Source organism: Heterocephalus glaber, unplaced genomic scaffold (genome assembly GCF_053883595.1).
Source record: "Heterocephalus glaber isolate CG9 unplaced genomic scaffold, H.glaber_assembly_v1.0 deba00000281, whole genome shotgun sequence".
Lineage (NCBI taxonomy): Eukaryota > Metazoa > Chordata > Mammalia > Rodentia > Bathyergidae > Heterocephalus > Heterocephalus glaber.
Genome location: NW_028258139.1, coordinates 31350899 through 31363115, shown reverse-complemented (window position 1 = coordinate 31363115; position 12217 = coordinate 31350899). Strand labels below are relative to the sequence as shown.

The following is a 12217-nucleotide window of genomic DNA, read 5'->3' as shown; positions in this document are numbered from 1 at the left end:
AAGAGGAGATGCAGCCTCAAAGGCCTGTGCAACTTCCACGTAAACCGGTTGGGAAGTACTGCGGGTGGGGGGTGGGGGCGCTGGAAGGGTATGTATTACAAGGTAAATGCTGTGAAAATTCGGAGCTGGTGGCGGAGTTTTGTTTCGGGTTTCTTTTCCATTAGGTCCCGGCACACCGGGAGCAGGGGCAGCATCCCTAAACTCCGACGTCCCTGGAAGGTGGAGGAGACGTGGGTGGCAGGCATCAATCACATGCTCGGGAAGGCGGCGCCAGGCGGGCGTTGGTCATCAAGACGGGGTTGACAGGACGCTGGGCTTCACGCCGGGGACCCCCTGGGCTAAGACCTCGCTCTCTCGCTGTTAAAAAGCAGACAGGCCCTGCACCGGTAATAACACGAGAGCAGGTGCCCGCCGGTGAGAAACGCGCCTAGGAGCCACTGTAACTGTCCGGGGGCGGGTTAAGGTTTACGCCGCAGAACCCAGAGCAGGGGCAGCCCCGAGCCCCTGGGCGGCCTGCTCCTCCGCAGCCCAGGTCACGGACGTCAGAAGCTCCGGCGCGGCGCGTGGCCAGGGGTCGCCCAAGCCCAGCCGCCCGCCCGGGTCCCCGCCCAGCCCGCGCTGCCACCTGTTGCCGCCCGCACGCCCGCTAGAGTTCGCGCTCGCTCCCCAACAGGCGCCCAGCCGCCGCGCCCCATCCGCAGCCCGGCGGGGGCGCCGCGTCGCCCGCCCCGGCTCCCTTTGTTTTCTGGGGCGCTCAGCGTCCAAACCGCACCCTAGACGGCGGCCCGCGCCCCCGCCGGGGCTCCGAGGCAGGCTGTGACACGGGCCCGGCTCCGCGCCCGACCCCGACCCGGGGGGCCCCGACCCCGACCCCGGGGCGCCCCACCCGGCCTGCGGAAGGCTCGCGGCTGCCCGGAACGCCGGCCTAGCTCCGGGTCCCGCACGGACCTCTCCGGCGCTCGCGAGTCCCGAGTCCATGACCCCGAGCTCGCCGGCGGGCTCCGGGCCGCCTGTAGGTTCAGCGGCTCTTGGGGAAAGTTCGGAGAGCTTCCCCCAGCCGCAGACCGGCTCGAGCGGAAAGCCCAGAGCCCCGACAAGTGGCCAAACTTCGCGCGGTTACGCAAGCGGGCCCCCGCCCCGGCCTCCCCACCCGCGCTGCGGTCCGGCGGCCAGCGCCTCCGAACTTCCGAAAGCCGCCCCCGAGCCCGCAGGCGACGCCCGGGGCACCACAGCCGGCCCTGCACGCGGGCAGGACCCGCAGTCCGGGGAGCTCAGCAGGGCCGCCTCGAACTTTTCCCGAAGAAAATGGGCACCGCTCCGCAGGGCTGGGCCGCGCAGGCTCGCGCTTAATATTCAATGATCTCGCTCGCACCTCCCCTCCGCTGCTCGCAAATTCCACCGGGTCCGTTACTGGGCTCGGACTTCGAAGTTAACGCACGCCCGCCCGGCCGCAAACCGGGGCCTGAGGCCGCCCCCGCCCGCGGCGCCCCGCGCTGACCCCGCCGGCCGGAGGGGCCGGGCTCACTTTGCAACTTTGTGCGGCGCCGGCCGCGGTGCCAGCTCGGTGGTATCGTATGCAAATACGCATGCTGACGTTACAGATCATGTGGGTTTTGGCGTAGATTCCCCACTGATCGGCATTTTCCCCCTTTTTTTCTTTCTTTTTCTCTTTTTGCTTTTTTCTTTTTAAATTTTGGCCGCCGTCCTCGGAGCGGGCCTCTCTGCCCGAGCCCGGCACGCTGGCTGTCCCTCCGTTTCCCACGGAGCCCGCGGGCGCCGGCCGGGGAGCGGGCCGAGGGTGGGGGAGCCAGCAGAGTTCCATTTTGGAAGCCCGCGCTCGTCTCCGCGCGCCCAGCCCGGGTCCCCGCGTCCGCGCGCCCCCAGCCCCGGCGCCGCAGGTAAGAAACTTGCCGGGCGCGGAGAGCCCCGCGCCGGGCGCCGCCAGCCCGAGCCCAACTTTCCCACCGCGCCGGCTCCGGAACGCGCCGAGGGGACCCGGCCGGGCTGCGCCCCGACCCGGGTGGGGTGCGGGTGCCCGCGGGGGGAGCTGCGGTACCAGGGCTCGGCGGCCTCCCCAGAAGAGTTCTGACGGCAAGTTGGCGCGGAGGCAAGCCAGACCGAGGAGGAGAGGAAAACATGTCTACGTCGCTCTGTGTCGACACAGCCACAAAAAAATATGGCGTCCGCTTTCGACAGGGCGTTACGCAGCCCGCGGGCGCCCGCTCGGCCGGCGCCTCCGCCCGGCCGCCGCTGTGCGCGGGCGCCGGCTTCCCGGGGCCGGGCCGCGCTGCGCCGCGGGCCGAGGGGGCCGTAGCCCGCGCCCCGCCCGCGTGACGCTCGCCGTGCGCGGCGGCAGGAAGAGCACGCCGTGGCCGAGGCGCCGCGCTCCGGTCCGGGCCCAGCCACCTGGCGCGCCGGCCGCGGGCGGCGCTGTCCCTGCGCGGCCAGGTGCGCGGCGAGCGCGGTCCTTGCCGCCCCCGCCCACGGAGCGCCCGCTTTGTTGGCGTGGCAGCTCTTTGTGGCTCCCGCACTCGGGATCCTCGGCTTGGCAAACTCGCCCTGTGCCAGCCGCGTGCGGGGGCCAGGAGCGGAAAGTTGGGCAGCGGCGGGCATCGCGGCACCCGCCGTGCCCTGGCCTGGCGCCGAGGCGGCGGGGCCGAGCGGGCCGGGCAGGCTGGGAGCTCGACGGGCGGGCGAGCCAAGTTGGGATTGCTCGGGCCTCCACCTGATGGATGGGCGTCAAGGCCCGTGGGTCGCTCCGGAGCTGGCCTTTTGTTTGTCTGGGCGTGGAGGAGGAGAGAGTTGGTGAACTGACCGGACCGGACCGCTTCCCTGAGCCACTGCTCAGCTTGGGCCCCGGGATCACTGTTGGGGGCCGAGTTCTTCCCCACCTGCTCACTGCAGATCACTTTCTCAGAAAGTTAGCAGCTCCCACATCCGAGGCCGGCCAGGGGGACAGGAGTCCCTGGCTATCACCCTGGGGCAGCTGGGACCGCTCACAGCCCCCGTTATGTGGAGCAGAAGCGAACGCGGCGCGTGTCCGGTGGGTCCTGGGAGCACTGGAGTTGAGTCAGAAGGCGATTTTGTTTCTAAGGGCCGCGAGGGCAAGCAGTTCAGTCCAGGGCAGTAATGTCAAAAAGTATTTGGATGACGATGAGTGGAATAAGTATCTTGTAAAGTAGCATGTTTAACAGTAAAAGTAGATTAATGGAGCCGTCAAGTGGTTGAATGGAACCAACGTAAAGGTTTTGTGTGAGTTTAAAGGGAAACTTACACGAAATCGTATACATATCTTCTTTTAAGGCCAGAGAGGAGAAATCTGCAAGTGAGGCTGGAATACGTCGCTGACAGTAATGAAATGTGACGTGTGGAAATGTTGTTGTTTAAATGCACAGTTCCTAGATTGTTTCCTGTGCACTTGAACTTTCTAGCCTGGTTTGATGTCAGCTAAGAATTCAACTGAAGATGACACCAGAGGCCACAGTTTAGGGTGAATCAGGCTAATCCTCATTTAAAGGGAAAAAAATCAAAATGACACAGCTGTTTGTGGGCCTGAGAAAGGGCACTTCCTTGCCGTTTGTCCCGAGTGTCTGCACACACCACAGGTGAGTGCACCAGAGCGGCCTGAGCACCTCAGGCCGCGTGTCGGCGGACACTGTCGGTTAACACAGAGACCGATGGCAGCATTGCTCAGTGTTAACCCTCGTGCTGAACACAGTGCTGTGTACGACTCCGTGGTTCACCCTGTGCATGAGGCGTCACTCTCCCGTCTCTGGGGGGAAATTGAGGCTCAGAAAGATGCAGGGACCTGGCCAAGCCACAGAGCAAAAAGCAGAGCGTGTGCGGGAAGCCAGGCCTGACTTTAGGGCCTCACCACTCCGAAGGCCAGGGACAAGCATAGCCAGGAGAGACAGTGCAGCTTCCACCCTGGGTCCGAACTCGGGAACCTCGTGGATCTCCTTGTTCGTTTCTTAGCGGCCATGTGCTGATCTGTTTATTCATTCAGCAGCTGAACTGTTCATTATACCAGTAAGCTCCCAGTTACGAAGCACTGTGATACGCAGCCCCCGTCCTGCGTGCTCGTGATTCGACCACTCTGTCTTCGTGGCCACCCTGGGATGTGAGCATCCATCCTCTCCTTTTATAGAGGAAATGCAGGCCTGAGAGTCCGCTTCCTTGCCTGAGCCCAAACAGCTGGAAGCAGAGGGGCAGCCCCTGGTGCCAGCACCCACAGGCGGTGAGGGTGCTATAGCGACACCCACCGAGGAGATGCTTGGAGAAGGAGCCCAGCTGGGGCAAAGGAGGGACAGAGGCGCTGGTGGGGTAGAGACCCCTGGCCTCCCGGAGTTGGGCAGACCAGCGGGGAGCACTCATGAGACCAAATCAAGCCGGATTAAATAAGTGCTGTAATTGAGCAAGTAACTCTGTGGCCGCACAAGGAAGGGCATAATTACACTGCTCTGACTGAGCGGGGAGGATCTGCTAGTGCGGGTGGCAGCCGCCCGGCCCCTACCATGTCCGGAGTGCACTGGATGCGCTGTGTTCAGCTGCTGGCAGCAGAATCCCTGGCTACTTGTGATCCCACCAGCCGGGCTTATTTGTGTCCGCAGAGACCAGGCTGCCTGACCCCTCTGTCGTCCTTAGGGTGTAGGCCTTAGCCCTGGGGCTCCTCATCTCTTGGTAAGAAGGTGGCTGCTGTGTCTCCAGGCCTCACATATGCATTCCAGGAAAGAGCAAGAAGGATGGGTGAGGCTGAGAGATGAATGAGATGGATTTGGGGAGGGACACTCCTCCCCGGGGCCTTCTGTCCTCAGCTCATCAACCAGAGCTGTGCCAAGCTACCAGGAAGGGGCGATCAAGTGTTTGCTGCCATGAACGACCAGGGGTTCAGCTCGTGCGAAGAGGAAGGCAGGGTGGCAGGCGGGCTCTGGGAGAGGCTGAGAGCAGCCCTGGGAGGTGACGCTGGGCCCCGGAAGTGGGCGGGTGCGGTGGAGGGGTGGGGCGTCGCTGCCGTCCGGGTGCTGGGAGCCGTGATGTCTCCGGGCAGGGGTGGCCCGTGGCTGAGGGCAGCGACATGGAGACAGACAGCAGTGTCCCTGTCCAGACAAACCAGCCTGGGCCTGTTTGAAGAGTCCGGGGTTCAGAGCAGGGCAGAGGAAGCATGGGGTGCAGAGGGGATGGGCTTTAGGTCCTGCTAGCGAGAGCCCCAAACTCGCCTGGTGTCGGCCTCCCCAGGAGGGAGCCCGCCCTCCTCCCAGTCACTCTGGGACTGCAGGAGGAGAAGGGCGCGCTACTGCCCTAAACTGCGTTCACCTGGCCCTGGCCCCAGCCCTGGGCCTCTCGGTTCCAGGTGCAGCCCTCAGAACACCTCCTTCGTTCCTCCCCAGCTCCGCTGCCTCTGCTGTCAGGCTCCCTGGGCTGCATCATCGCTTCTTTCAGCACCGTCAGCTTTATGACTTTGGGTTTTACTTGACTCTCTGAACCACAGTCTCTTCCCTAAAACAGACCCTTCCAGAAGCTGTCCACGGGCTGTCGTGACACCTGAGAAGGAATTTAGAAAAGGGTTGGCAGCCCAGGACTGCCCAGCGGGTCCCTGCCGCCGCCTGCAGGATGGGACCTTGTACTTGGGGCGCTAGGTGGTTGACAGGTGTGGTTTTCCGTCAGTCCTGGCCCCCTTTCCCTGCGGCGTGCACTCGTGTGACGAGTGTGAGCCGAGTGTGAGCCACTTGGAAGGGAGGCTCTCGGAGCGCTCCAGGGAGCCCCCAGTGTGGCGCCTGGCCCTGCAGTTGGCGCGCTGTGTCCGGGTCTCGTCCTGACCCACCGTGGGAAGGATGCCGGCCGGGCATGGGCCCCTCGGACAGACAGTGCTGGGGCAGTGTTCTTAGTACTGGCAGAGGACTCTCATCTTGAACTGAAAAGAATTCCTCTCCTCTCACGCTGCCCAGCTCCCCTAAGCCCCACCCTGTGATGAGCAGTTGTGATTTGAGAACGTCCAGCCACAGTGTTTCCTGTCGCCGTGCTGCAGTCGTGACCCAGCAGGGGTGGCTGGCAGTGTGCGCTGTGTGTGCTGGTCCCCGAAATGGCAGCAGCGACCCCAAGCTTTCAGAGGGGAGGAGAGGGCCAGAGCCCATTTTCTGACTGACTTACAGTGCCTATACCCGTGGATAATTTAGCTGCTAGGAGCCACAGTTCAGACCCCTTCTCCTGTCGCAAACTCAAATCCGTCTGGTTCCAGAGCTGCCCCCAGCAAAGAAACACTTATGGAGGTTAAATCTTGCTGTACCATGTTTCATTGCAGTGCTATTTACCACGTAACAGGGCCTGCAGTGAGTGAAATTCACGTGCTGTCTATCCACACAAGATTAATGTGAAGGAGTGAGACCAGGCACTCCCTTCTGTGTGAGGGCGTGTGGTGTGATTTGAGAGGTGCAGGCTTGGCTTGGGTTGGAGGGGTAGGAAGCCCATGCTGGGTCTGCCTTATAGAGGAAGCCACCAAATCTCTGGATCCCCGGGGCCTGTGAGAGTCCCAGGGCCCACTGGTGAGAGAGAAGGGCCGCCGAGGAGGGCATGAGGAGATTGTGATCAGCTGGCCTGCAGCTTTTCCTGGGCCTCTGAGATGTCGGCGAGAAACCGAGCAGGGTGAGGAAATGTTCAGAAAGGACAAGGTGGCATGCATACTCGTGCGCCTGCCCTGGCTCTGCGCAGGCGACAGTTTAAACTGGCGCTACAGGAAGATTCGTGAGAACTCCTCACTGGGGAGGACACTTGTGTTCTTGTTCACTCTGGCTGGCGAAGCTGAACAAGTACACAGAGGACACACACACACGCAGGTGCACAGAGCCCCTCCACACCCAGACACCACACACGAACGCGCACACACACTTTGCCATTGTAAGAGCAGTGCACAGAGCACACTGGTGTGATCCTGCTGTGAAGAGGACACCCGTGCTCAGAGAGGTCAGCATGCTCAGGATCACAGCGAGAAGCTAGTGGAGTCAGGACGCAAACTCAGATCCGTCTGGTTCCAGAGCTTTCTAAAGTATGTTTGTCTGGGGAAGAATCAGCCCCACATGGGCCTGGAAAGAGGCGTGGGGTGAAGGAATGTTTTACAATACGCTTGGGGGCGCTGCGCTTGTGCACACCTGTAATCCCAGCTACTCAGAGGCTGAAACAGGACTGAAAGTTCAAGGCCAGGCTGGGCAACTTGGCAAGACCCCCGTCTCAGAATGAAAATGCCCGGATGTAGCTCTGGCAGAGCACCTGCCTAGCTCATGTGGGGCCTGGCTTCAGTTCCCAGTACCACCGAAGAGCTGTGCCCTGGGACAGTCCAACTGCTTTTCTGTTGCAGGGGAGTAGGGTTGTGTCCTGCTGTGTGCGTGCATGTGTGTGTGCGTGTGAGGAGAATTTAGTCAGAATAGGAAAGAATTCCAAATCCGTATCTGTTACCTAAAATGCCTACCCCTGCCAGTCCAAAGCAGACCACTCAGGACCCTCAGAATCTGCGAAAGGACATGCCCCAGGAGGAATGCCCCTCTCCTCCCAAGCCTGGGGAGGAAGCATCCCAGTGGGCTGCAAGCTGCGAAGTCAGAGCCTGAGGAGGATCTGAGGGCCACTTCCCAAGGCGGCACAACCTCGCCGGCCAGTGGGGGAAGAGGCTGGCGGGGCTGGCGTCAGAGGGTGCAGAAGGCTGTGTTGCTGCTTTTATACAATAAAAGAGGATCGTTGTAATTGGGAACCTTTGAATCATAACACGTCTGCCTGCGGCTCCCTCCAGCTGCAGAGCCAGTTAGTTAAATAGCACACAGGAAACTCCTTTCAGCTGATATTACGTTCCCGCTGATCTGAAAGCACGCGCCTGGGCTGAACTGCTCTAACGACAGCCGTCTCGGCCCCCAGCCCCTGGTGTGCCCAGCGTCCCCAGGGCTCCCAGGGGCCTGTGGGATGGCGTTTGGAAGTCATTTTCATTTGCCTGCACCCCCTGTCTTCCCAGAAACAAATTCTCTAAGATATTCACACACTGCCTAGTCAGAGCTGGAGGTCTTCATCGAGCTGTGAGAGGCGGGGGTAACCTGGAGGGTGAACAGGGAGGCGGGATGCCGGCCCTGGCAGGCTCAGTGTGTCCTTGCTGGCTTTGCTGGTGGAGGAATATGGACTGACAGCTGCAGCTGGACAGGCACTGACCTGTGAACAAGACTGCAGGGGCAGGGACGGGTTCCAGGTGAGAGTGGACTGAGGTGGGCTCTCACCCAGCGCCTTCCACTGGAGACTGCCGCCTTTCATTACCTGTAGAACTGATTGATTCCCATAGCCCAGGAGAACTTGAACAGCTCCAATTGTTTCCAAGAGCCCGGGCTCTGCACATAACAGAGCCAGGTTCCTGGGCAGGTTGGTGGAGACATCCAGAGGATCAAGGCTGTGCTTGATAGGAACAGTTGGAGTCCGACTTGCACACTCACTGGTAGGGCATGGCGGGGGTCTATTAGCAAATGGTGCGCTAGTAGGGTCTCGGAATGCTCTACCTGGCAGAGACTTTAGGGATCCCCTAGTCCAGCTGGGAAAAGCCGAGGCCCAGAAAGCCATGGAATCGGCTGGTGTATGACTTCTGCTGTCCCATGTGAGAACTTAGGGCCTTTCTGCTGCCCGGCACAGTGCCTTCCCTCCCTACACTGGTTCTCTGTCCAGCCAGCGCCGCAAGCACCTGCAAGCACCAGCGGCTGCCGCCCTCAGGAGGCCACGGTCACCACCTCACACAGAACTCTGGCCACGCACCTCCCCACCCCACAGCACTTCTGGCTTTTCGTGGGTGTGCTCGTGGGAACCCTTGGAGACCTGGGGTGCTGCTGTCTGTTTGGTAGTGAGGCACAAAGCAGGCGACCCTTGTGCGAGGGTCCCAGAAGCCGACCAGTCCCGTACTGCAGCAGGAGCTCCTAGGCCTGGGCTCTGGCAGCCTCTCCTGCCCTCTTCTGTGGGTTCGAACCTGTGGCCGGGCCACAGCCAGGCTGAGGACAGCAGCAGGCCAGAGGTGTGCGCGGGGCTGGCCACAGGCCTCCCTCTGTGGCTTTTTCCAGTTTATAGACTGCTCCAAATACTGATGGGTCACAAGCCACGTCGCCTGCACAGCATTGCTAACGAGCAGGTGGGACGCAGGGCAGAAGAACTGCAGCGTGGAGCTTTGGAGTCCAACACCTGAGAAGTTTCATCCACATCAGGCATGGCGTTTGCAGCGGCTGCTACAGCCAGAAACAGCGGACAGGAGATGGGCTCGGGCATGTCATTGAGGGACACAGGTCACCGGGAACAGCCAGTCCCGTTCCCCATCTCCCTGAAACACAGGGGCGTGGGCACCTGTTGGGAGAGCTGGTGCTTACCAAGCACACTGAGCACCGGGCGTGACATCGGCCGTCCCGGGTGGCAGTGCCTGAGGTGTTGGCCTCAGTCTTGCTTTCTAAAACAGCTTTACCAAGACACAACTTGCCCTAAAATCCACCCACTTCGACCATATAGCCATCGATATTTATTATCTTTACAGAATTATGCGAGCACTTACCACAATGTAATTTTAGAACATTTCCGTCATCCCCCAGCAGACCCTGTGTGCCCATGAGCAGCAGCTCCCAGCCCTAACTCCTCCCCTGCTCTGGCCTGGTGAGCCCATTACTCTCCCCTTCTGTAGATTTGCCCATGGCCTTTTGTGTCCGGCCTGGCGCACTTGGCACAAAGCTTGCTCAGGTCCTCGGTGTTGTAGCACATGGCAGTATTTCATTTCTTCTTATCTATGTGTAGCCCCCCCGGGGCAGATGGACCACATTTTGTTATCCACTTGCTAGTTGATGAGCAGTGGACTGCTTCTGAGCATAAGATGATACTTTGCAAACATTTGCAGGTGAGTTTTTGTAATACACATTTTCATTTCTCTTGGCTACCTAGAGCCGCACAGGAATTCCCAAGAGAGGAGGTGCTGGGTCCTATGGCCACTCTGTGTTTAACTTTTTGAAAGCTGCCAGACTGTCCGCCACTCACCCGAAGGGTCTCACATCCCCACTGGCAGCATCCGCGCATTCTGGTTTCTCCACATCTTTGCCAGCCCTCCACATTGTCATTAGCCCCATTTTATAGCTGAGAAAACTGGGACTCAGAGAAAGGAGGGTCACCTGCTAGAGAGGAAAGAGGGGACTCACACACCAGGCTGGCCAGGGCCACCCAGGACAGGGACCGGGCAGAGCAAATGCAGTACCCAGTGTGCCAAATCCGAGGCAGCCCCTCACCTCGGGGCCGGGAAGGCGCGGGGTCTGCGTGTGTGCGAACACCGTGGCTTCTGAGTGCAGAGACTGCTGCCTCACCTCACCCTTGTCCCAGCCCTGTCCCGCCCAGCACAAGCACAGGGACAACCACGAGGCCCTTGCCTGGGAGCAACTCCCTGCTACGGCCACTGGAATTCAGGGGCCTCTCCGTGTGGGCTGCTGAGCCCCATGCTTGCCCCAGTGGTGCCCTAGAGAGGCGGGCTGGCATGGCTGTGCTGCTGACGCATCTCTGTCCTATGTGCTGAGTCACTGCAGCGTGGGCCGCCCCATGCCCTGTCTGACTAGGAGCCAGTCCCTATGCCACGGAAGAAGGGGCCATGTCCCAATGGCTGGGACGAAGGACATTGACCATCCAGGCTCTGCTCTGACCCAGGACCTGCCTGGGAGTCCTGGTCCCGAAGAGCCCACCGCATGGGCTTCCCTGCTGGGCTGAGACACCCCGTGTCTGACTCCACCTCGTCCAAAGCCAGAGTACAGTGCCAGGCTTCCCAAGCAGGAGAAAACTCCTATTTGGTCACATTTGTGGGGCCACAGCGAGCCAGGGAGGGGTAGCCTCGGGTCCATTCTGCAGGAGGGACAGTCTTCCAGCTCACTACCCTTGCTTGTAACCAGCCAGCCTGCTGGTGTTTCCAGGGGAGGCAGCCAGTGGAGCACCAATTGACCTGTGGGAGGGGAGCTGCCAGTCAGCCTTGGGGTCACTGGATGAGGAAGAGATATGTGGCTGCCAACCTCAGCTACGACAAATGCTCAAAGGCCCCTCGGACTCTGCACAGGCAGTGGCTGGGCAGACTTGCTCCTTAGCAACAGGAGCCCGGGGTCCTGCCTCTGGGCAAGGCAGAGCTACAGGACCAAAGGCGCCCAGCCCTCCTGCTGTGTGCATGCCTGGCATCCACCCGTGGAGACAGTCTGTGTGTAGGGGTCGCCCTGGGCTGTCCACCAGTGTAGGCGTACGTGGTGTCGCATGTCGAGACCCTGAGTTGCTGAACTCTGGGCTTTGCCCTTTGATTCCCATATTCCCACCCCTCCCCCAGCACCTAGCCTTGGCTGAGTCGTTGCTCAATAAATCGTTGTTGAACCAATAAGTGGAATTGAACACGAGCCCGGCCTGTGTCCTACATGTGTGGGAATAGGAGGATGACATAATGCAGGGCCCACTGCACAAAAGTGAATAGAAACTTCCAGAATTGGTTTTTTGCATCTATTTTTTCCCAAGTAAGAGAAAAGGAGAAAATCTCACGGGAAGGAGCACACGTTGTGTCACCCATCACCGGTCCCTCCCTTCTCAGCTGCCCTGACATGTGGCTCACCAGCCTCCCCCAAGCCTCTGCCTCTGCCCAGTACTTACCAACCCAGATGCTCCCAGGGGCTTTGCAGGGAGCATGAAGACTGGAGGGCTGAAATGTGGAGCCGTAACAAGGAGCAGCGGGGAGTGGATCAAAGAGGGATGCATATGCCCCATCTGAATGTATTAAAGTGTTTCAGTGAGCTCTCCGTGCACAGGCAAACTGCCAGATTGTGGCTGCTGACTTTGGGATCAAGTCCACGGTCCTGGCTCCAGCATGGAGGCTGCCTGGGAGCCAACCTCTTCTACAAAGCGTATTTTGCTGTGACTGCTTCCGCCTCTGCCGCCTACTCCGCCCTTCAGTCAGACCACACGGCCCCTAAGCCTGAGACATCATCCTCTCAGCCCTCCCTTCCTTCCCACACGTAAGTTGTCCCCAGAAGACCTCCCCTCAGCTCAGCAAGCCTGCTTGTTCCTGGTGTAGAGATACTTCATCCCTCCTCCAAGAGGCAGGAGTGCCGAGGAAACTGTTGGCTTGCAGATTCTAATAGGTTTGCACATCAGTCTCCTGACAAAACTCTGAGCCACCTTCCAGCCCAAGGACAGTTTCCTATTTGTCTCCGTGCTCCCAGCA

General features: G+C 60.4%; 2 protein-coding genes across 6 annotated transcripts in view; one reads left to right on the top strand and one right to left on the bottom strand.

The window, feature by feature from the left end:
- Nucleotides 1-2613, bottom strand: part of LOC147830266 (uncharacterized) — a 33460-nt gene extending 30847 nt beyond the window's left edge. Inside the window, exon 1 of the mRNA XM_087185266.1 lies at nucleotides 2057-2613. Within this exon, the coding sequence (XP_087041392.1) occupies nucleotides 2057-2613 (557 nt within the window). The remainder of the gene's footprint in view (nucleotides 1-2056) is intronic.
- Nucleotides 877-12217, top strand: part of Zhx2 (zinc fingers and homeoboxes 2) — a 157772-nt gene continuing 146431 nt past the window's right edge. For 4 of the 5 annotated variants that reach the window (XR_015440222.1, XR_015440224.1, XR_015440223.1 and 1 more), the window contains exon 1: nucleotides 877-1898. The gene's annotated coding sequence lies outside the window, so the exon portion shown is untranslated. The remainder of the gene's footprint in view (nucleotides 1899-12217) is intronic. The other variant, XM_004838009.4, reaches the window with a different exon arrangement.